This window comes from Lutra lutra, chromosome 1, assembly GCF_902655055.1.
Source record: "Lutra lutra chromosome 1, mLutLut1.2, whole genome shotgun sequence".
NCBI classification, from domain to species: domain Eukaryota; kingdom Metazoa; phylum Chordata; class Mammalia; order Carnivora; family Mustelidae; genus Lutra; species Lutra lutra.
Window position 1 is genome coordinate 12,581,069 of NC_062278.1, and position 22,739 is coordinate 12,603,807.

The 22,739-nt window shown below is 47.8% G+C and overlaps 1 protein-coding gene across 1 annotated transcript in view; it reads left to right on the plus strand.

The window, feature by feature from the left end:
- Nucleotides 1-3,133: 3,133 nt before the first annotated feature.
- Nucleotides 3,134-22,739, plus strand: part of URB1 (URB1 ribosome biogenesis homolog) — a 68,290-nt gene continuing 48,684 nt past the window's right edge. The window contains exons 1-8 of the mRNA XM_047721030.1: nucleotides 3,134-3,376; nucleotides 6,330-6,469; nucleotides 7,278-7,429; nucleotides 8,397-8,529; nucleotides 13,730-13,826; nucleotides 15,840-15,925; nucleotides 17,582-17,707; nucleotides 19,659-19,783. Coding sequence (XP_047576986.1) covers nucleotides 3,235-3,376; nucleotides 6,330-6,469; nucleotides 7,278-7,429; nucleotides 8,397-8,529; nucleotides 13,730-13,826; nucleotides 15,840-15,925; nucleotides 17,582-17,707; nucleotides 19,659-19,783 — 1,001 coding nt within the window. The 5' untranslated portion in view covers nucleotides 3,134-3,234. The remainder of the gene's footprint in view (nucleotides 3,377-6,329; nucleotides 6,470-7,277; nucleotides 7,430-8,396; nucleotides 8,530-13,729; nucleotides 13,827-15,839; nucleotides 15,926-17,581; nucleotides 17,708-19,658; nucleotides 19,784-22,739) is intronic.

A 22,739-nucleotide genomic window follows, 5' to 3' on the forward strand; every position in this document is an offset into this window, starting at 1 on the left:
AAACCTGGATCATACTAAGGTGACGTGTCTATTTGTCAAATAATTCGTTTGCAATTAGCAGAAGGCTCTTGAATATATCACCTTGGGCTCATGGCTGAATTCTTTATTGCTGTTGAACTTGCCAGATGTGTCATGTTCTCAGTGATACTTTAAGTCCCTTGGGGGTAGGTATACTGTGTTACACTTTTTTTTCAATCTATTACAGCTGGTTGTATCATGCAAAGCACACAGCAAATATTGGTGGATATTGGTGTTTTGTTGAATTGAGAAACTGTAGGTTTACTTATCTTTTCTAGCTTATGGACACAGTGTCCTTCACCTGAGACAAAGTGACTGTCTTTAAAAAAAATGCTTCATTTTGCTCACTGCTAAGCAAGCCGATGATGGAACTGTCTTGATCTCAATAAGGACTGCACCAAAACATTCATCACCAAAGAGAGAAAAACTTGCATCAGAATGAAGAAATTCCATATCTCTCCTCTCTACGTGAATGCATTAGCAAGCTTTTAACCAGATGAAATAATACAGGGTAAGCCATCTTGATAACTTTTTCTCATGTACAGCAATGTCTACCGCTCACCTTCTGAGTGTCTACAATAAACATGCTTTAATATGAACCTGATAGGGGCTCTGATTCAGTTTCTCCTTTTACCCCTTTCCAGAATTTGAAATTAAACTTCTAAGATTGAAATAGAAGACACACACACACACACACACCCCAGTTGTGAGTAAGAAGAGTTGTGACTAGAGATGAATTGGTTGGCTGTTAGAGGTTGGACGCTTCCATTGGCTAATTCGCTACAGTCCAGGGGCCAGTTCACAAGGTTGTAGACTCAAAATCCTGCATCCTGAGGCTTTTTGATCCAAGAGACAAACTTTTAAAATAGGCTGACATTAACCAAGACATTTACTTATTCAATAAATATTTATTGAACCTTGTGATGTACCACATCTGTTCTAGGTAGTGAGAGTAGCACACAGAACTTTGTTTTGTGCCATTATAGAGTGTACGTTTTAATAAAGGAGCTTGACAAACAAGTGAATATCTAAGACCACCGCTGGTAATAAAGGAAAATAGAAGAGGATAAGAAGGGGAGACATGGATAGGAAGAGCCCACATGAAATGAAAGTATGAGTCATGTGAGGTCCGAGTTTTAGGGAAAACAGCAAGTGCAAAGACTCCTGAGTGGTTACCAGCCTAGTACATCATGAAAACAGTGGTGTTTATCATCAGTAGACTAGAATGTTCTTTGGGGCAAGTAATGCCCTTTCCCTCCATGCAGGCCCTTAATATAGAAAGCCATGTCACTACCTGGAGGTTGTTCGGTAAGCCCGATATCTGAACGAGTGGGGTTAGCTAACTGGTGTCAATAATTCACAGCATCAGGCTGGTCTGAAGCATCTAGCCATGTTCCTGAGCCATACCTCACCAGGCATATCTCTGGATAAGGCTGGATTGGGCTGGGACAACCTTTTTTTTTTTTTTTGCTTTTAAACTGAGGACAGTAACTGGAGTTAGGATAAACTGGATGAGTGTTTCCAACACTTATTAGCTGGGTAATACTGGCACGTTCCCTCACCCTCTCTAAGTCTTTGTAAAGAGAGACGACGATTTGCCCAAGGTCACACAGGCAGAAACTGAATATAGGGCTTCTGATTTTTTGATCTCTTTCCCTGCTGCCTCTTTGGGTCACCCTGGTTGCAAACAAAGTTGGTGGTTGGCAATTAACCACAGAAGAGCACCAGTGCAGACAATTAAGAGTTAAGTCTCTCTTTACTGATTAGAGTGTTGCCCTTTACAGCTTGCATTTTGAGCATATCTTTGACTCTTAATACCGCCACATCAGCTCAAATCTGCCGTTCGGACTCCATCTGACTTGCCCACAACACAGGCATTTCCACGGGTGCCCTCACCTTGCCGGGTCTGAGGTTCAGGGTCAACACGGGGGCTTTTTCTGTTAGAGATTCTAAATCCCAACAGGCCGCAACAGGCCACACTAATGGATGTTCATTACACAACTGTTTACAGAACACAGGACCATATTACCTCGGACTAGGAGACAACCTCACGGAGAATTCCAGGAATCACCAAATCCCCCAATTAATGAGCTGGTTCATGATTTATTTAAACACATAATCAAGTATTGATGAAACCGTATTAAGAAATGGAACAGTCTGTTTTTACTCATAAATTTAAACCTCTATTTTATTGCAAAGCATTTAATACGGCTCTCAAGTCATTGACGGCTTACAAAACACGGGACTTTATTTCCCATCAAAGCAGTTTTTCATACACTGCATCACTTTCTCAGCTAGGGCGGGGGTGGGGGGCCGGGTGACAGCCCCGGAGACTAGGTAGGGCCGGACTGCCGGCTCCACTTCAAGGATGGGAACTTGGATGCGGAAGCCGCTGTACTGTGTGCAAGAAGGGTTTTCCAGAAGTTAAGCGTCTCCTCGCACCTGCTTGGCCAGAAGGGTTCACGTCCTCCCATCCATTTGAGGAAGACTGGGATGGAGGCCACTGTGGGGCTGCACCCCACCAGACAACCCGTCTGGTTCGGGCTGTGACACAGGGCGCGGTCGGAGCTAGGGGCACTCGCACGACCAGGTGCGCGAGGGAGGATCTTCCGCCCAAGGCCGCCTGGTACCTAGCCAGGGGCATCCACCCTCCCGGCCGACTCGCAGGGCCTCAAATAGGCAAAGCATCCAATCCCACTGCTTGTCAAGCAAGTTCTTCTGCCGGCAGCGTCAGGGCGCCCTCAGGTCAAGAACTCGTCCTGGTGTGCAGCCGCGACGCCCGGGAGCTCGCGCCCTCGGGGAACGGAGGGCCCCCGGGGCTCTACCTGCCGAGAACCCTCGGGAGGGCTGCGGGGGCTGGAGGCTCCTCCTCACCGCGGCCGGGTGGGAGTGCCAGGGGGTGTCCGCTCGTCCTAGGAAGCGAGCCAGCCGGCGGACACTCCAGAAACGGGAGAAAACTGGAAGCTGCGTCACCTCCACCTCCCCTACAGCAAACCTGCTTCCGGCTTTCCCTCAGGCCCCGCCCCGCCCCAGTACCCGCCCCTTCCGCCTGTCCCGGCCCGTGCATTCCCACCCCTGACACCGCCCCCCTCGTAAGGCCCGCCTCTTCCGGCGCACGTGTGGATTGGGACCCCGGGAGGCGCTGCATCGTTTTCCGCGCGTCCCTTGCCGGGTCTCGGTGTGTGTGGATCCCGGTGCGCCGTTGCGCTCTTGGCCATGGGGGTCCCCAAGAGGAAGGCCCCGAGCGGCCAGGACGGCGCGGGTCCCCTCTTGGGCGCAGCCAAGCGGGCCCGCTCCGAAGAGCTCACGGGCGTGAGCTTCAAGGCTCAGCTTCGGGACCCGAAGGGCGCCGAGCCGGGTGAGTGCTGGGCCAGCCGGGGCGGGGAGCACGTGCGAGCGAGGCGGGTCCCGGCCGCGGCCCTGTGCCAGGCTCAGCCTTCCCATGTGCAGCTGTTGGGTCCCGAGCCAGAGCCGGGCCTCCTGGTTTGCAAACGGGAAAACCGAGGCCGCGGCGCTCGGGCCTCCTGAGTCCCGGGGGCCGGGGCGGCTGTAGGGCCGCGCGCTGCAGGTACTTCCTTACCCTGGGCTGTCAGGGAGGCCAGAGGGCCGCCTTGCTCGGTTATGACAGTTCCACGCGACTGCACGCCTCCCGTGGCCAGGCAGCATCCCTCAGTAGGCCCTAAGACTTTTCTTATTGCAGTTGTCAGGGAAGCAAATACTCACCGTCACACAACGGACAGTCCTTAAAACTGCTTACCGAGTCGCAACTGTGAGTCAGCTCTGGGCTCCTCAGTGAGGCCGTTTGCTACTTCTCCGGCCGTCAGCGCTGTCAATAGCTTTGACCCTCCAACTCTCACCCTGATCTGATGACACGAAGTAAAGCTACTGCCTGAAGCCCCACAAGGACTTGTCAGTTGACCAGGATCGGACTAGTGACCGAGATGGAGCCGATTCTGTAATTTCGCGTTCTGAAAAGTGTGATCACCCTCCTTCACAGCTTCTTGTAATCCATGAGGAAGTAGTGTAGGTTAGGAGGGAATAAAAGTGCAATTGAATATGCCAGTATGGGGAGACACTGGTACTCCGTCAGAATAAGACAGTAAGAGTGTCTCTCAGGTTAAGCTGATGGCCAGAGTAGCCCCAGTTAATAACTTGTCTTCTGTACATTTTGCTTTTAAACATTTGATGTCTGCAACGGGCAGCCAGTGCTATGAAGATGATACCTGCTTTAGCTCAGAATAATACATTTCATTCATTCATTTATTCATTATTTACTAGGGGCTGTTATTTGCTGGGTAGAGATAAAATGATGAGTAAAAAGTCAGACAGGTGCTTCAGTTATGGAGTATACAAGTAGTGCAGTAGGGAAGATGGACGTCAGTCAATAAAATCACATAGGAAGGGGCGCCTGGGTGGCTCAGTGGGTTAGGCCCCTGCCTTCAGCTCGGGTTGTGATCTTGGAGTCCTGGGATCAATCCCTGCATTTGGCTGTCTGCTCAGCGGGGAGCCTGCTTCCCCACCGTCCCCTCCCCCCCCCACCTGCCTCTCTGCCTGCTTGTGATCTCTCTCTTTCTGTCAATAAATAGAATCTTAAAAAAAAAATCACATAGGAAGAGTTCTCAGTACCAGTCCTCCGCCTCAAACCTAATCTGGGAGATCAAAGAAGTCTCCCCAGAGGCAGTGGCTTTTCAGTGGAGTTGTAGGATGGGGTAGGAACAGGGACCAGAACTTTTGTGGCAGAAGAAAGAGCACGCTTAATTATTTAAAAGATTGTATTCGTGTACATATTCATGGTTTTGCTCAGAGAGCTCCGTGGCCTTCGGTTGCTTCATTTGAATAGGTTTCCCAAGGAAACTCAGGTGGACAGGAGATGGGTACAGAAGAAGTAGTTGGAAGATGGTGCAAAACTGGTCAGAGGGGGACAGGTGGTGAATCCCTTGAATGAGGGTGTGTTGCATTTGTCTTTGAATCTGGTCTCTATCTTGGATTCTCTTTCCCTGTTGATATGTTCTCATAACTTCCTGTGATGAGATCTCCTGTTGGAAAGATCAAAAAAGAGGAATTGACAGATGTCAGGGTTTTGTTTGCATCCATTGTTATTTTTGTGTTGTTCTTTTCCCAGCTTTATTGAGATATTATTGACATAACTGATGGAAGTTTAAGGTATACAGTAGGCTGCTGACACCCGTATACTGTGAAATGATTACCACAATAAGCTTAGTCAACACCCATCCCCTCACATAATTATTGTTTTTTGTGTGCGATGGCATTCAAGATCTACGCTCTGAATAATTCCTAGTATATGTTACAGTACTGTTAATTATAGTCGCCATGCTGTACAGTAGATCCCCAGAACTTACTCATCTTACTATTTTTTAAGTAAACTCTACCCCCAGTGTGGGGCTCAAACTCACAACCCCGAGATGAAAAGTCACATGCTCTACCTACTGAGCCAGCCAGGCCCCCCAGAACTTACTCATCTTATAGCTGGAAGTTTGAACCCTTTGACTCAGCCCCTGGCAACCACCATTCTGCTCTCTTTTTCTTTTTCTTTCTTTCTTTTTTTTTTTAAGATTTTATTTGTCAGTTTCAGAGAGGGAGAGAGAACCAGCACAGGGAGGGGCAGAGGGAGAGGTAGAAACACCCCACTGAGCAAGGAGCCCAGCGTGGGGCTGATCCCAGGACCCCGGGACCATGACCTGAGCTAAAGGCAGACGCTTAACCGACTGGGCCACCTACGTGCCCTTCTGGTGGCTTTTTCTATGAGTTTGGCTCTTTTAGGTTCCCCATATAAGTAGAACATCTAGAATCTGTTTTTCTCTAACTTATTTTGCTCAGTGCTCTCAAAGGTCCATATGTGTTGGAAAAGGCAGAATTTCCCCCCTTTTCAGGGTGAATAACATTCCATTGTATGTAGATCTACATATAGATCTAGATATACCACATTTTCTTTATCTTTTCTCTGATTTTACCCCCATGCGGTGGGAGTAGAACTTCAGGGTTAGATTGGTCAAGACCCAGAGGGTGGCCGGAAGCGGATCGATGGCAGGTTCAGGGAGGATCACTGCATCGAGAAGGGTTGGGTTCTAAAGCAGTTCCTTTGAAAGCCGTTGCCTGTTCCCTCACTGGGGATAGAGAAAAGGCCGAGTCAGAACCCGCGCCGTCCCAGTCTCCCCATCTCTGCTGTGTTCTCCCTCCCAGTAAGTGGCACATTAAGTCACCTGGATGCTCTGGCTGGAGGTCCGCCTCTGGCTTGTGAGTGTTGCTCAGGAGATGGTCCTTGTTAAATTGGAACATTATTCTTATTTCAGCCTTGGAAGCGTTTGTCGCTGCTGCCAAGAAGCTGCCGCGAGAAGACGCATATGACGTTGTGGAAGGCTACATCAAGATTTCTGTTGAGTGTGCCGAGATGTTCCAGCTCCTGAGTGGGGAGAAGCGACCTGAAAGTGAAGTAGGTTATTCCTTACCTGGCTTGCTGAAGAGGAGCAAAGTTCATGCCACTATTGTGTTAAGCTTGAGGGAGAGAGATGGGATAGAAATTTCTAGGACGTTTCCAGCTTTCTAGAGAAGACCGTGCTTTGTGCCTGTCGTAGGAATACATTCAGTGTTGCACCATGACTTGGTAAAGCATTTTAGTGGAAAGCGCTCACTTCTTATTGGTGAATGATACCAGGAGGAAGGATCGTAGATTCTTACTCCAAATGCACTTGGTTTTGACATAGTTTGTTTTTAAGTTATCTCTCCACCCAACGTGGGGCTCAAACTGGCAGCCCCAAGATCAGGAGTTGCACGCTGTCCCGACTGAGCAGGTCAGGTACCCCCTTGATGTGATTTGCTTTAACAAAGAGGAAATAGATAGAAACTGCGTGTCGTGGTTGCAGACACATATTGAGTTGACTGTGGCTTTCTGGTTCCAAAGAGGTTCAAAACTCGGGATGTTCATGAACCTGTTGCAATCTCAGGGTTATTGCTGTAAGGCTGTAGACCTGGATATCCCCAAAGCGGTGAGGCCTGGCCACGAGTAGAAATTTTGTCTTTTCATTTCATTTGGCGTAATTGTGAGTGAGCAAGTCTCTGTTTAGCTGGACTGTGGGAGCTAGACTGATTCCAGAGCCGCCCGCTAAGCTGCCACCTTCCTGCCTCTGGCTCAGGATCTGTTGAAGGTTTTAAAGTGTCTGTGGCTAAGATAAGAGGAACATAGGTACAGAGGCAAAAAACAAAGGAACTGATTGGTAAGCGTTTCAATCCTGTCTTTGCAGATGCTACTAATATTCCAGGTTTTCGAGGCTGTCCTCTTGCGGACAGCAAGTGACCTTTCCCATTTTCACGCTGTGGGGACCAACATCGTGAAGAAGCTGATGAACAATCACATGAGGCTTATCTGCGAGTCCCTGTATGCCTCGGGCTACAGGTAAGTTGCCCTTCTGCGGCAGGACTGGCCACGGGCCCGATCTTGTCCCGGAGTGCACTTGACCTTCCCTCCACTCGGAAAGCAGAGCTGAGCGGTTCCAGAGGCCCTCGGGGTGGTGGCTCTGCCCCTGCCGCCCCTGTTGACCAGCCCCTCGCTGTCTGCCGACTCCTACTGTGCGTCCGTCCCCCTCCTACCCTCCTGTCCCCTTGCTGTCGTGGGAACCCGAGACTGCTGACATTCCTTCCCTTGCCCGTCCTTCTTCCCGGTGGTTCTCTGTGGTGATCTCTCGCTCCCTCTCCACTTCAGGACTTTGCAGTGAGCAGGCGTCGTCTCCGGGAGTCCTTGTTTCGTCACCTCCCCTGTCCACTGTCCCTTTCTGTCCGCTGGTTTGTGAACAGAAATAGCTGTAGGTCTGTTTGTGCAGCTGGACATTTGACATAATACTCCATGTCCGTCCGTTGACTGTCTGTTTCTGTCCACTCGAATAAAAGGGGAGCGCAGGTGGGGGCCTTGACTGTTCTAGAAGGTGCAGTTTTCCACCACCTAGAACAGTGCCTGGAGTGTGATGGGTGCGCAGTAAACCACGGATGCCGGGTGGCCGTGGAATGGAAAGGCCGCGGAGAGCTTGCTGTTGGAGATGCACACTGCAGAGAAGTCTTCCCCTGCACCCTGCCTTTGCGGGGGATGAGCCGCTGGGCGCCCGGTTATAGGACGATTTACTGCAGAGAGAAACCACCATCTTATTTGTGTCATATTTTGTATTCTTGGATTCTTGTCAGCCAGCTTTTAAGCTTTATTTGGAGATTTTGTTAAATCGTGTTTTTTTGTTTTTGTTTTTTTTAAAGCACGTCTGCATGTCTCTTTCCTTCCTTCTTCTGGCTTGGGCATGGCAGACCCCAGCCAGGAGCACAGCTGATTTTGTGCTTCTGCTGTCTCTAATATGCCTGATTTCTTTGTCCCTCTGCAGGATGGCCCGAGCCTGTCTGAACCTGATGGCTGCCATGGTGACCCAGGGTCCCGAGGCTGCCAGGGACGTCTGCAGCCATTTTGATTTGAATAAAAAGACCTTGTACACCCTGGCGTCCAAGAGGGATTCCAAGGTGAGGAGCTTTGAGCATCTCGTACCTCCCGGGTATTTCCTTTTCCCTTTGGAGGGTCACAGTGGTTTGTTTGTCGTTCTTTCTCTGGCCTTGGTCCCCACGTGGGTGGAGTAGGAGGCCAGTGTGTGCAGAAATGTATGGCAGAGCCTGAACGACAGGGACATCTGAGGACAGCGTCTCTGGGGGCTCAGCCTTGCGGTGCTTGGCCTGTGAGCGTCTTCACGGAGTAAAGGAAATCATCTCCATGTGCCTTATGGCATGGACCCTGCGGGGCGTCCAGTCCTGTTCCTATTCTGTCCACTTCGGAGAAATCCCTTGGAAGTTTAAGCCAGTGACATCATCCAAGAGGACATTTATGGCTTTTTAATGTTTCCCGCGTCTCCCGTCAGTAAGTCTGATGACTGGGTGCTGGATTTTGCCAAAGAGAATGGAAGTGGGAATGGTTTTCAGGAGAGCCGTTAACAAAAGAAGTTTCCGGGTGGCTCTGGAAGTTCCACTGGGGTTTAGAAAGGTTCTTGAGGAGCACAAGTTTGAGGACTCGGAGGCTGGAGGGAGGGGCCGCGTGCCGGCTGTACGTTGTCTCAGGCCTCGCTGCTGGCGCGGCCGTGCGGGGAACAGCCGGGGCCCCCTTTCCCACCCCCCTTTCCCCAGCACAGACAGCAGAGCGACAGCCAGCCGACCGACAGCCAGCCTGTCTGCTGAGGTGGAGAAGCCCGCTAGCGTGATTTACTCCCGCGCCCTGTCCTGTCACTCTTCAGGAAGTTAGTAAGTTTCCACTCTGCCAGGTCCTAGACTGGAAGTTAATCCTCGTAACACCGGGTGACTTTCCTGGCTCTGTGAGGCTGTGAGGCCTGGAGTTAGGGTTTTTCCGGCACGACAAATAAGGTGTCCTTCTGAGGAAAAAATTCCAGGTCTTAGTGTCTCATGGATACTCGTCTTTATTATCAGGAGTTATTTACACACTATGGATGTGTCAACAGATTCGTTCATTGAGGAATGGCTGCTGACAGTTAAATGCGTTCCTCATAAAAAGAATTTGCGTGCTGTTTGCACACTAGGGCAGATGTCATGGGTCTTTGGTCTCACTTGGCAGTTGGCCTGCCTGTACTTATCCATCAGATTCCCTTCCCACTTCCACCCCGTCTCTCTTGACCTCAGCCAGCTCAGCCCTGGAAGTAAAATATGTCAGGACCTTGACCACCCACAGAGACACAACGAGGGAAGGAGCGCCGGCTGCAGGCTGTGTGGGCCCGATTCACCACAGGGTCCTCTTGGCAAGTTATATACTACGTCTCCTTGGTCTGTAGTGGGAATTATTGTCAGGACAAAAGTACTTTTACTTTAGGATGTACATTAAATATTTCATTGTGGGGAATGATTTTTATTTATTTAGTTTAAAGATTTTATTTATTTGATAGGGAGAGATCACAAGTAGGCAGAGAAGCAGGCAGAGAGAGAGGAGGAAGCAGTCTCCCTGCTGAGCAGAGAGCCAGATGCGGGGCTCAATCCCAGAACCCTGAAATCATGACCTGAGCCGAGGGCAGAGGCTTAACCCACTGAACCACCCAGGCACCCCAGGAATGATTTTTAGACATTAATTTTTTTTCCCACACACGAATGTTGGGGACATTAAAAAATAGCACAGAGAACCCCCACATACCCGTCCTCCAGCTGCAGACACAGTCACCTCTGCCATGTGTTGGTTGGTTTGGGGGGTAGTCGAGGTGGTCAGATAGAGCGGATCCCCCACGAGAACCGTGTTCCCTCATGCATGTTTCAGTGTGGGCCTCTAACAGAAAGCAACCTTTAAAACACAAAACCACAGTACCATCCCTGTACCGGATACCGTTCATCACTGTTAATATCACCGAATGCCCAGCTCGGTCTCAGTTTTCCCCCCACTCTCTGTCTTTAGACTTCGTCGTTCAAATCGGGATCCAAACAAGGGCTACTTATTGTGTTTTGTGGGTCTGTTTCTTAAATTTTTTCATGTCATTGAGTTTTCTGTCCCTACACCCCCCCCAGCTTTTTTTTTTCATTCCGTTTAGTTTTTGAAGAAGCTGATGGATATCTAGATTTTTTTTTATTAAGTGTGTTTTAACATTTTAGAGGGAATTATTAAAGCCTCAAGAAGAGAGAGGATTATGGTTCTTTTTCATATAGCCAAAGAAAGCACTGTTTATACTGTTTGCCAAAGAGCAGTTTTACCAAATATGTTTTGGTCTATTTTAGACCGTTGTTTTGCAGAACAAGCCGTAAAGACTTCGGGATGCTTTCTTCCTGGATAATAGCACTGTGAAGTCACGGGGTAGGAATGAGGAGTAGGCGTGTGACCCTCTTGCCTTTGATGGAGCTTGCTAGAGATGGAGGGTGGAGGCCCAGGGGACATTGATGGGCTGTCTGGCCCGGGGCGGGGGTGGAGGGTGGCGGTGATGAGCGGGAGGCTTGGCCATGGCTGCTTGGAGTGCGGTGGGTGCTCTGTCTTGAGGTCTTGGTTTGTTCACGGTGTCAGGAACCTAAAATTTGGGGTTGGCTGGGATATGCAAGATGGATACCGGAGGTGAGGACTACATTTCATGTCAGTTCAAAATACATTGCTGGAGGGACCCTCAAGGGCATCTAGTCCCAACTGCTATGTACAAGCAGGATAGAAAGATCTCGAATGGCACATAACTGGGACCTGCATTCCAGAGCCCTGACTTCCAGTACTTAAGTGGACAGAAAAAAAAAGCAAAAACAAACAAAACCCAAAACTTGTGGAACCTTTCTAACTAGCTAGCAAAGCACAGAACCTAATTTAATCTTACTGGCAAGTTTTGGCATCTCACCATTCTTTTGAAACATGAGGCATACATAGATCAGGACAGCAGGTTAACTGCTCGAATTAGTTGACCTGTTTCATTCAAGGAGGTGACATCTGGATAGCTTGGGAGCAGTGGTTACTTTAAGCTTCTGGAGGACAGGGACAATATCTTAGTCATCTTTGTGTCCTGTCTGGCCCTGAGATTATGGCATCTTGAATATAATTGGTGTTTGAACAACATTGTATTGGTGAGTTTTTGAAGGCTTTGAAACGCTGCTGGTACTCTGAGGAAATGCAGCTCATTTTCAAGACTTTAGTGACCATTGTACCCAAACTCCGTATTGTGAGGAGGTCTGCAGGGGAAGTCCCCAGAATGGGGAGGATAGTTTTGAGCTCTTCGTGTATTTGGAACAAGCCAGCGTCGGTCTGATGGGCCTTGCTGAAATACTGTGGGGCGTGGACAGAGGTAGAGACCCAAGAGTACAGTCAGTGTGCAAAGCCTCCATCCGCATGTGGCAGAGTGTGGGTCCGATGACCTTTCTCTTCTCCCTGAAAAACATACATCTGACAAAATGAGAGAGAATTAATTAAATACTTAACGTAGAGGCCTAAGTGGTTCCAAGTGTGGTCCTTGCATCTTGACAACAAGCGAAATGTAAATGGCCTGGAAGCTCCGAGAAGAAAGCACTTCTCTATAGTCAGACGTAAAGTTGGGTGTGAAGTAGTGTGTACAGTTGTTTCCTACTTTGTGATTCTAGCACGTACTCACTTAGTAGCTGTGGGACCTTGAATGAGTTTTTAAAACCTCTGTTTCCTCATCTGTGAAATGGGTATAGAAAGCATCTCCACCTCAAGCTGTTGTAAGGCGTAAGTGAAGTCACAGATGTGCAGCCTTTGATTTGGTATCTGACGTATAGTAAGTGCTCAGTAAATGACATTGGTCTCCTCCTCCTCACCACCACTACACTGCCACTACTAACCAGGATGGAATGATTTCGAAGGCAGACTTCTTAATCTTTTCCAGGCACCCAGGGCAGTCATTCTTCATGGTATTAACTTATTTCTTGGCAGCAAATTAAGGTATCTTTGAAATAACTGAAGTGGGGAAGGAGAGCACCGTTGAAGCAGCGGAGGACCCCAGTGTCTGAGCTGGTGCTGGTACCGCGGATGAGCAGCGCGCGTGACCGGCCAGCAGGGTGGGAAACGGATGACAAGACACAGTGCGTCTTAAAATTACTGGGAGCGAAAGGTGATCGGATGGCCCCCGCCACTTCCCTTGAAGTGTTAGGAAGTGGTCATGGCTGGTGGGCGCTCCTTCAGGATGCCCGCTGGCCTGGGTCATGGCTGCATCCTGCGGGGACCCTGCAGATGGCCGTCTGGGGAAGGCCACACTGGGTTTGTAATACGGCAGCGTCTGGGCTTCGGTGTTTGGTGTGAATTTATACTACCTGATAAAACCCAGACACCACCTCACTGGCGTCAGCAAAAGCAGCGCTGGTCTTTCCATTGGCTCTGGATTTTCAAAAATGTGTATATGATTTCACTGGCAAGTGAAGTCGATGGGATCTAGATGGGCTGAGAATCTTCTGCTCTATACCAAAGTGGTCCATAAACCACAAGTGGTCATGTATGCCCGGGGGAGGGAACACAACTATACTTAACCATACTTCTGTGTGTATTAAGCAGTGAGCCATTATGCTGTTGCTTTTAAGCATAGTGAATGAAAATCGGTATTTCAGATAGACATCTCAATAAAGTTTTTTCTATACTTTTGGCCCATTTCTTGACATTTATCTTTTTTGAGAGAGGGAGAAGTGGGAGGAGCAGAGGGGGGGGAGAGAGAATCTTAAGCAGCCTCCACGCCCGGGGGGGACCCAGTGGAGGGCTCCATCTCACGACCCTGAGATTGGGACCGGAGCCCAAATCAAGAGTCCGATGCTTAACCCACTGAGCCACCCAGGCGCTCCATACTTCTGTATTTAGAAACTTCTTGAAAGAGCAAGAAAAGTAGACCAGAAGGTAGAGGGGAAAGAGCAAAGAAGAAAACCCAGGTTCCCACAGAGAGGTGACTGCTGGCTTTATTTATTTGAGAGAGTGTGTGTGCGAGCACACAGAGGGAGACAGAGAAGCAGACTTCCCTCTGAGCAGGGGGCCTAACGTGGAACTCAATCCCAGGACTCCGGGATCATGACCCAAGCCGAAAGCAGATGCTTAACCGACTGGGCCACCCAGGCGCCCAGATGACTCCTGGTTTTAGACTCTGAGCCATTTGATGGCACAAGCCTGGAGGCCTCTCTGCCATGGGGTTGGGAAGGGCACGTGAGCCGCCAAGTCCCTGCTTCCTCCCGGGACGGCGTGTGGATACACAAGTGACTGGCGGTCTCCTTCGTCCCCTAGGGCATGCACGACGTCCGGCTGGCCTACATTCAGTTCGCTCTTTCCTTTCTCATCGCCGGCGACGACAGCACGATAGTGCAGGTGCTGGAGTTGAAAGGTAGGTGCGCCTCTTTGTCTCATAGCAAAGCCTTATTGCGACTCGTTTCGGGGAAAGTCTCCCGCAAAGCGTTTTTCCCAGGTTGAAAAGCCCAGGTTGCGGCTTTTGCAGTCGCTGTGCGCACGAGTTTGAAGGGTGCGCGTGCGGCGAAGCTTCAGTCAGTGCAGTTCGGAGGTGGCCGAGGGACTCCTGCTCTGCTCTCTGGAATGCCGAGCGATGTCCTAACGAAGGAGGGATGCAGGCTTCAGAGACTCCCCCACACGAAGGAGGCTTTCTGGCTCCAGACCCTGCACAGATCCGTAGCCTGGCTGCCTGGCTTTCTTTAGTAACTGGGTTTGAAGAACTAAATAAAGGTTAATGACTTCAGGAGCTTTGCCGTGTGTTACCAGAACATCGCTAACAGAGCTAAAGAGTTCCAGCTGGGCCGCTTTCTGGTGGCTGTCCCCCCAGAGCCAGGCTGTTAGGGCCACTTGCATTTTATCCAGAGCTTCTGTAAGGCAAAGTGGCAGCCCTAGCCCGCAGTTAGCACACGGCCGTCGTTCCGCACGATCCCCCGGAATCGAGCCCGGTCTGCAGGTGGGGGGCTGTCCCTGCGGAGCTCTGGGAGTTGTTGGAGCAACGGCGTGATCCCTGTGGCCCCGTGTGGTCAGATCTCCAGCCCTTCCCTCACCTCCCCCAGGGTGGGAGACCTGAGCTCTCTCCAGGTGACTCCCAGGGACCATTTAAGAATAGGGTGTGGGTGCTGGTCGCCTTCTATGTCGTCAGCCCTGATCGGTGCGGGGAGCCGCATTGCCCTGGGGAAGCGGCCCCGTGGACGAGTCGCCTTTCCTGCTTGTGGCCGGCTCCTGCCAGGGCTCCCAAGTTGTGCAGAATTCCCCGGAGGCCTCCCCGCCATCTAGCCTTAAAGGACGGTGATTTGGGGGTTGTCCCAGACTCTGCTAACGGGGCAGGGGTGCACTTCGGTTCGTGTTTTGGCAACGCACGCTGGCCAAAGGCATCAGAACTTTAAAAAGGTTCGATCAGCCATTTCATGACTAGTCATTTCTCCTAAGGGAAGAATGATGGAGGCGAGTAGAGGTTTTCTTAGGGGCTGTTTTCTCATGTTCGCTGAAACTTGGACTTCTAACTGTCCGCCAGCAAAGGACTGAGTGCGCGAACTGACTAGTTGCTGACGTGAAAGCAGCAGTTGAACCTGGGGTAGAAATACGCTTCCTGACGCCCGCCTTTAAACAGTATGTGACTGGATATAAACTCAGTTGTGAAATCGTTGGGTATCCCATTTTAATAAAGACACGCATGCAACAGGTTCTAGCAGAAGGTTAACAGTTAACCAGTAGCCCAGATGTTAACAGTGTTAACCTCAGGGCAGCAGAGTGATGGTTCCTTGCAGATTTCATTCTTGCGGTTTGTCTGGCATTTTCCAATTTTTCTTCTTTCGAGAATGACTTTGCTTTCGTAGAAAGTCGGTGTGCCCACTGAGCACCAGTGGGACAAGTGAAATTATAACTGCTTGGATGTTTCTGCCCAGTGTCACCAGCGTGTCAGTGTGTGGTGTCTGGCTGTGGTGGCTGAGTCCTTGGGGGTCCAGAAGTGTGAAAAGAAAGCAAATAGATCATCCCGAATTCTGCCCCCAGTCAATAAAATGATTTAAAATACAGCTGATTAAGTCTAAGCAAAGGGAGACATTTAGCAAAATTGTGATCATGCCATGCACTCAAATGGTTCATACAGAATTAATTTTATTTAACTTAATGTGAGAAAAGGAAAGTAAAACACCAGAACTTCTGAACTTTTTTAATGATTCTATCATTGTTTTACTTACGGATACTAATTTCCTATGTCATGAAGTGGTTATCCTACTACGAACTTGTAGAATTGAAAAAACACAAAACCTTAAAAAAAGGGGGAAGAAAATAGCATGTGTGCTGTACCATTTTAAGAAGTAATGTTCTTGCATCTGTTCTCATGTTCAAAATATTTTTGAGTTTAATGCATTGAACTTTTTACTTGCAGAATTTATTCCTTGCATTTTTAGCTCAGGCATCAAGGAGGACAGGATTTCTACTATCAATATTTTGTTATCCACGCTGAAAACAAAGGTACAACGTGTTTTTACTCTGTGTTCCTGTCGTTGGTCTGCTCCCGTATTTGGCAGGACCCTAGAGCTGTAACGGTTTAGAACACAGGGGTTGTTGTATAGGTGGAATGGAAGATTGTTTCTTAAGCCTGCTATATCATCCCATCAGGAGAAAACCTGTTCCTCACTATTTCACGGGAAGCCGTTGGATTAATTGTGAGCCGTAAATTACAGCTGTTTTTCATTTACACACCTACCAAAATGTCATTTTGAATTACTTTGCATTTTCTGCCTCTTACAAGCATCTTGTAGGAATTTTAAAACCGGCTGAATCGCTGTCTTCCATACAGAAGCAACTTAAGTGGTCATTTAGAAAAAGTCTATGACCCTCCCAACAGAAAAAGTTGTGAAAACCACGAACTGGCAGTCCACATAAAAATAGCTAATTGGCCTAGTATGTTTAATACTGTGGTTCTCAGCTGGGAGTGGTTTTGTGACACCATCCCCCTCCCCACTGTGGGACATTTGGAAGGGTCTGGAGACATTTTGGGTCGTCATGGCTGGAGAAGTCCGGGGGCATCTAGTAGGTGAAGGCCAGGGATGCGGCTCGGCCTCCTACAGTGCAGAAGACAGTCCCCTACACCAGTTATTAGGGCCAAAACATCATTAGTGCTGAGGTTGAGAATCCAGGAGATATGGGTTTTTTTCACCTATCAAGTTAGCCTTGACCTTTTATAACAGTGAGATTCAGTGCTAGCAGAGATGCTTTGAATCAGGTACTCTCCTGGAGGAAGTGTCAGAGCAGGTCTGGCTGTATGTACCAGAGGTCTTAAAATGTTCCCAGACTTGGGGGTAATGGCAGGTTCCCTGAGAACCACCCAGGAAGCAAATCTGAAACACACCCAGGCCACATCCCCAGAGGTTCTGGGAGTGGGTGTTGGGGGGAGCTGAGAACGGGTGTCCCATTTCCAAGCCTGTGATCAGGGATGCAGGGAATACTCTGTACAAAGATGCTGATGACGGCCAGAGTAGAAACAGCCTAATGGTCCCCACCCCGGGGAATAGTGGAATTAGGGTCATTCATGGGCTAGAGTGATATTCAGCCCTCCAAAAAGAGGTTCTAAAGGATTTTTTAATAATGTGGGAAAAGCTCATGCTATAAAAGTAAAAGTAGGCAGGAAACTATAAGTATAGTCTCAAAGAGGCAAAAAACCTAAACCAAACAGTACGTATGCACAGGTACTACATGTTGCAGGGTGGCAGGGGAGGCACGGAAAGGAGATGAACCGCCATGCCAACTGTGCGTGGCCTAGGATGGTTCGAAGGTTGTTGAGTTTTGTTTTTCATGTTTCTCTTTTTTTTGATCACACATTTTGCCATAGACCTACATGATTTTTTGTAACAATGAGACACAAGGAACACTCTTAAAAATCAAGTTGCTTGGGGCACCTGGGTGGCTCAGTGGGTTAAAGCCTCTGCCTTCAGCTCAGGTCATGGTGTCAGGGTCCTAAGATCGAGTCCCACATCGGGCTCTCTGCTCAGTGGGGGAGCCTGCTCCCCTTCCTCTCTCTCTGCCTGCCTCTCTGCCTACTTGTGATCTCTGTCTGTCAAGTAAATAAATAAAATCTTTAAAAAAAAAATCAAGTTCCTTGGAATTGATTGGTTTTATTGTTTTCAGGTAGTTCACAATAAAAATATCACCAAAACCCAGAAGGTGCGATTTTTTACCGGGCAGTTACTGAACCACATAGCAGCTCTCTACAGCTGGAACGGGATTGTTGACGTGAGCCTGGAGAATGCCAAGGTACTGTCCTGTTGGGTTTGAGTTGACCTCGCCGTTAGCATGTGGTCCTCACAGCTGGAGGCTGAGGAATCTACCGCCTTAAAAAAAAAGGCCTCCCATCTGATCTGTTTCTCTTGGCTTGTAGTTCTGTTAATTCTCCACTTAGATGAAATATGATCTTTTAAGTTTTATTTTTTTATAAGAATTTTTTCTCTAATCTCTGAGGTATTATGATAATAGATTTTTTTTTTTCCCCTTAAAGAGGAAACTCTTACTTCCTTTAGTTGAATGACATGCTGGTCTTACTCCTTGCGGGGCTGCCCAGTACACGTGTGGTGTTGATCTAGGGTCTCTTCCTCCTCTCACTGTCATCCTCTTTTCCTTCTTTCCGTTCTTTCCGTACCAGCTTTTGGAATTTCAAGGCCTGTTGGTTTCACTTCAGGATCCTGAGTGTCTAGGAAAACCCCAATTTCCTCACCTCCTGACTTGTAATTTATTTTGTAATCGTTACTCAAGTGTCGAATTAGACCAGTTGATCTCAAGTTGACCCGAGGCCCATGTATCTTTTAATCTTCCTCATTTCAGTTTTCCTCAGGGTGTTTCTGAACATGGACTTGGCCAGAGTGGTGAGCGCTCAGACTTCCTGTGAACTTTAGAGTAATTTACCTCTCAAGAGCCCTGTGTTTTACCTCCTTTTATCTCTCTGACTTGCCCACGTCCTCTTGTTTTGAACATGTTTTGTCGGCTCTGTGACCAGGAAGCCTCGGAGGCTTCATAAAAACACTCCCAAATGTGGAATTTTATTCAAAAGAACAAAAGAAATTAAGTCATTCTTAAGCTCGTTTAAAAATATAGGTTTAAACTTGCCCCTCTTAAGAGTATTTTTTAATCTTTTTTTTTCCTTAATGGTTCTCCTTTATAGGTGAGGACATTCAAATTCAAGTTTAGGGAAACCAGCCCTGTGCAGTCAAAAATCCATGTGCGACCTCTGACGCCCCCCAGAAACTCAACTACTAATAGCCAACTGTTGACTGACAGCCTTACCCATAACATAGACAGTGGATCCACACACATTTTGTATGTTAACGTGTATTATATACTGTATTGTTTTGCTAGAGGAAGCTGGAGAAAAGTAAATATTAGGGAAATCATAAGAGAAAATACATTTATAGTACTGTGCTGTATTTGAGGCCAGCGGTCCACAGAAGTGGAACTGTGCAGTTCAAACCCGTGTTGTTCAAAGGTTAACCGTATTTATTCCTTACTTGTCCCCAGTATCACAGCACACAAGCAAAGAGAAGCTTAAAAAAATGATTTTGTAACTGAAGTATATGGTGTAAAGAGAGACTTTTTAATAACAGGGGCCGATGCTGGCCTGCCCTGCTCTCGCTAAGCCATTGGGGAGCTCAGCTGTGCCGTGCACAATTTGCTCTGCGTGCAGGGTGGCGGGGGGTGGGGAGGTCATTGCTGTCCTGCCAGACGCAGGGGGCAGCTGTAAAGACGGACTGAGAACCCACATTGCCAAGTGCTTGGAAACAATAAGAAATGACATGAAATGTCTGGTTGTCTGTGCTTTCTTGTTCCAGCAACTCCCTGTTTGCCCAACTTGAAAAGGAAACATTTTCTTTTTCAGTTTATTTGGAACAAAAACAGTTCATCCATTTCTTTCAAACCCCCCCCCCCCGCCTCTGGCAGCTGCCAGTCTGTTCTCTGTATGAGCTCGTTTGCTTTTTTCTTTAATTTCTTGTTTATTTAATTTATTATTTCTTTCTAGCGTCCTTGTATTAAGAAGTTTTTTTTTTTTTAATCTTGATTGGTGTTTGAATTGGTGTTTGAATGATACCAAGTGTTTAAAATGTCAGCTCTAAGTCATCGTCAGGTGTGTGGGATTGTCCAGTTTTTCACTCTGTAGTTGTTACCGAGGCTTATGAACTTGAGCTTGTCATTGAATTTTTTAAAAAAACCCTTGCAGGCTTCTGCTGAGGATGCGGGGAAAACCATGGTGAGGGAGCTTGTTCACTCATTCCTGATGGATCTGTGCTGTTCTCTCAAGCACGGAATTAATTTTTATGACGCGTCTCTCGGCACCCTCGGCAGGTAAGGGGGGGCCCTGGTGAACCCCGAGTGCGTGTCCCTCAGCAATCGTTGCGTTCGTCCGTGACTCCCCTGGGGAAGTCTGTGGAATGATGGGATGGTGGTGGCTCACAACTGAGGAACTCCTCTTAGGGATGAACGTTTGGAGACCCAGAAAGCGGCTGCTCTATACTGCCCTCGGGGCGCAGGGCTCAGGGTAGCTGTTGACTTAGACACCGACTAGGGCTGTCTCACCCAGCGAGGGACTGCGGGTTTCGCTCAACACTGTGGCGTTGGCGGAGTCTGAGGATAAGTCTTAACATTCACCTCCCCAGAGAGGGTGGGCTGCTCTGCAGGCCTCAGCGTGGTCCTGAGGTGGTAGCCACCGTTACCCCATTTTAGCAGGTAAGGGCAATGGGCACAGAGAGGTCGGGTCATTCAGCTTGTGAGTGGCAGAGTTCAGATTTAAACCCAGGGAATCTGGTTCCAAGCCCATCCTCGTAACAGCAAAATAGTCCTTCCTCTCCTCAGAAGCAGCTGCTAGTGAGCAAGGTTTTCACAAGTTGGTTTTTTACACTTTGTTTCATGTTGCACGATGATGGTGACATTTCATGAGTGAGGAAATGAAGTCCACAGCTGGTGGTTGGATTATGTCCTTTTAGACTTTCTTTTAGTCTCACTATAATACGTATCTGTTGCTAGTTTTTAATAACCAAAATAGCCTACCGTCGGATTTATCAATCTGCCTTTTTCCCATCGACAGTAAAAGTATTGGGTATGTTTTCTGGTCATTGTGAATAGCCTTATTTTTTTCTTTTCACCTCTGTAACATTTTATTATAAAGTTACAGATGGTTTGGTTTAGTTTCACCCAGATAAGAGATGACTGATTTCTTCAGAATAGGATAATACGGTGAAAATTTTCCTCTCTCCTTGTGACTTGTTTTGATTCTGAGGTTATTATGAATTAACTTGCCACATCATTTTTTTCTTTTAACCTTGTTTTATGATAGTGTACCTTTTCTCTCATTAGCAAAAATCAGCTCACTTGCCTGCTAAAAGGTAACAGCAGATAACGCGATGCCTCAAGCACATGTGTTTCTCCCCTTAAGTAGGACCCATAAAATCGACCATCATTTGATGAGCATATATGAGTCAACTTGTGGGATGTAGGTCCGTTCAAATAAGTTCTGGTTTATGTGTTCTTTGAAGCCAGGGGCCAAAGCAAATGTTTGCCCTCAGGGGAGAGGAAGGGAATTCTGTTTGTGGGGACGTGGACGGAAAGCTTTGAGAAAACTGAAGTGTGTGGTCCTTATGGTCCCCCCATAGTTGCTAAGGCTGGTGCCCTCACCCCAGTCAGGGCTCCCTGCACGCGTTGCCACCTCCGAGAGGCCTTCCCTGGCAGCCCTTTAAGTTGCCTTTCCACTGTCACTGCCCTTCTGCCCGCTCTTGCTTTCGATGGTGACGTCCCGCCACCTTGCACATTTATTTATTTACTTGTTCGTCACCCAGTAGATGAGCATCAGTGAGAACAAGAGGCTGGTCTGTCCAGAACAGTGCCCGGCACACAGTGGGTGTTTGGAATTCTGTTTGGAATTCCGGCGTAAACAGGGCTTAGTAAACTTCTTCTCTAAGGGAAAGATAGTAAGTATTCAAGCTTGGTGTGCCATTCAGTCTGCATCGTGACCGCTCAGCGGTGCCATCAGAGTACCCATGCGGCTGTGGACGTAAATGGGTGTGACTGTTCCAATAAAGTTTTATTTATAAAGACAGAGGGTGGGCCATAATTTGCCAGCCCCTGGCATGGAGGTTAAGAGAAGAGATTCTGGAGTTAGCTCTGAGACCTCCACAGTACTTCTCACCACCTCTGTTGCCTCATCTATAAAATGGAAACAAAACTGGCATCCACCTCAGAGGGAGGTAGAGTATGGTAACTGCCAGGAGCGGTGGCCAGCACGGGTTGCATGCTATGTCAATAGCAGTGTTATTCGTTTGATGACATTGTTGACTGAAATGATGGGGATATGTGTAGTATTTATAGTACATTTTGTAGATTTAGCGTTGTGTTCCTTTGACAGCACAAACCATTTTGCTTATGAAATGTTCATATTAAAAATCTTACTTTTTTTTTTTCAAGATTTTATTTATCTGAGAGAGAGAAAGAGTATGCACAGGCATGAGCAGGGGCAGGGAGAGGGGCAGAGGGAGAAGCAGGCTCCCTGCCAAGCGGGGAGCCCAATGCAGGACTCGATCCCAGGACTGTGGGATCGCGACCTGAGCCGAAGGCAGACACGTATCCGACCGCACCACCCAGGCACCGTAAGAATTTTGAGTTTTTTGAAGGATAGGTTTCTGATCAAAATTATACTCTGATTCAACTTTTGAAATTTTTTTTGTTGTATGTAAAGCTGCATATTTTATCTTAGTTTTGGTATACAAGAGAGTACAGAACAGTGAAGGTCCTAGAAGCTATCAGCGTGGCATGCTTTATGGTAAATTCTCAGATTTTCTGAATTTTATGACTTCCCAGGGAAAGTTTTAATATCCATGGGTTTTCCTGGTTTTTCTTTTTATGATTTTATACTTTTGAAAACTGCCTTCTTTGGGACAAGTTTTTAATATTTTTATACAGTAGGTTTTGTTCCCTGTATTATCTCCTTGCACCTACTACATAAAAGTTAGGAATTTGAAATAAGTTACAAACAGGTGAGGCAGAAAATCTGTGGAAAAACCTTGTGCCATTTCGTCTTGTTTTAGAAACAGTTTTGTGGCACTGTGGACTTGGGACAGCTCATGAGCACTCCACGTAAAAAAAATCTTTTCAGAAGAAAAACACATCCTCTGTATTTTTTATACTTAATACTCCCAGGTATATTAATTTACCTATGTGCTTTTTCATGTGCCTTAGGAGGAAAGAGGTCAGTAAAATTTCATAGGGAAATTCTGGGAGTGGATTCCTCCCTGCGGGTCTGGCCCTCTCT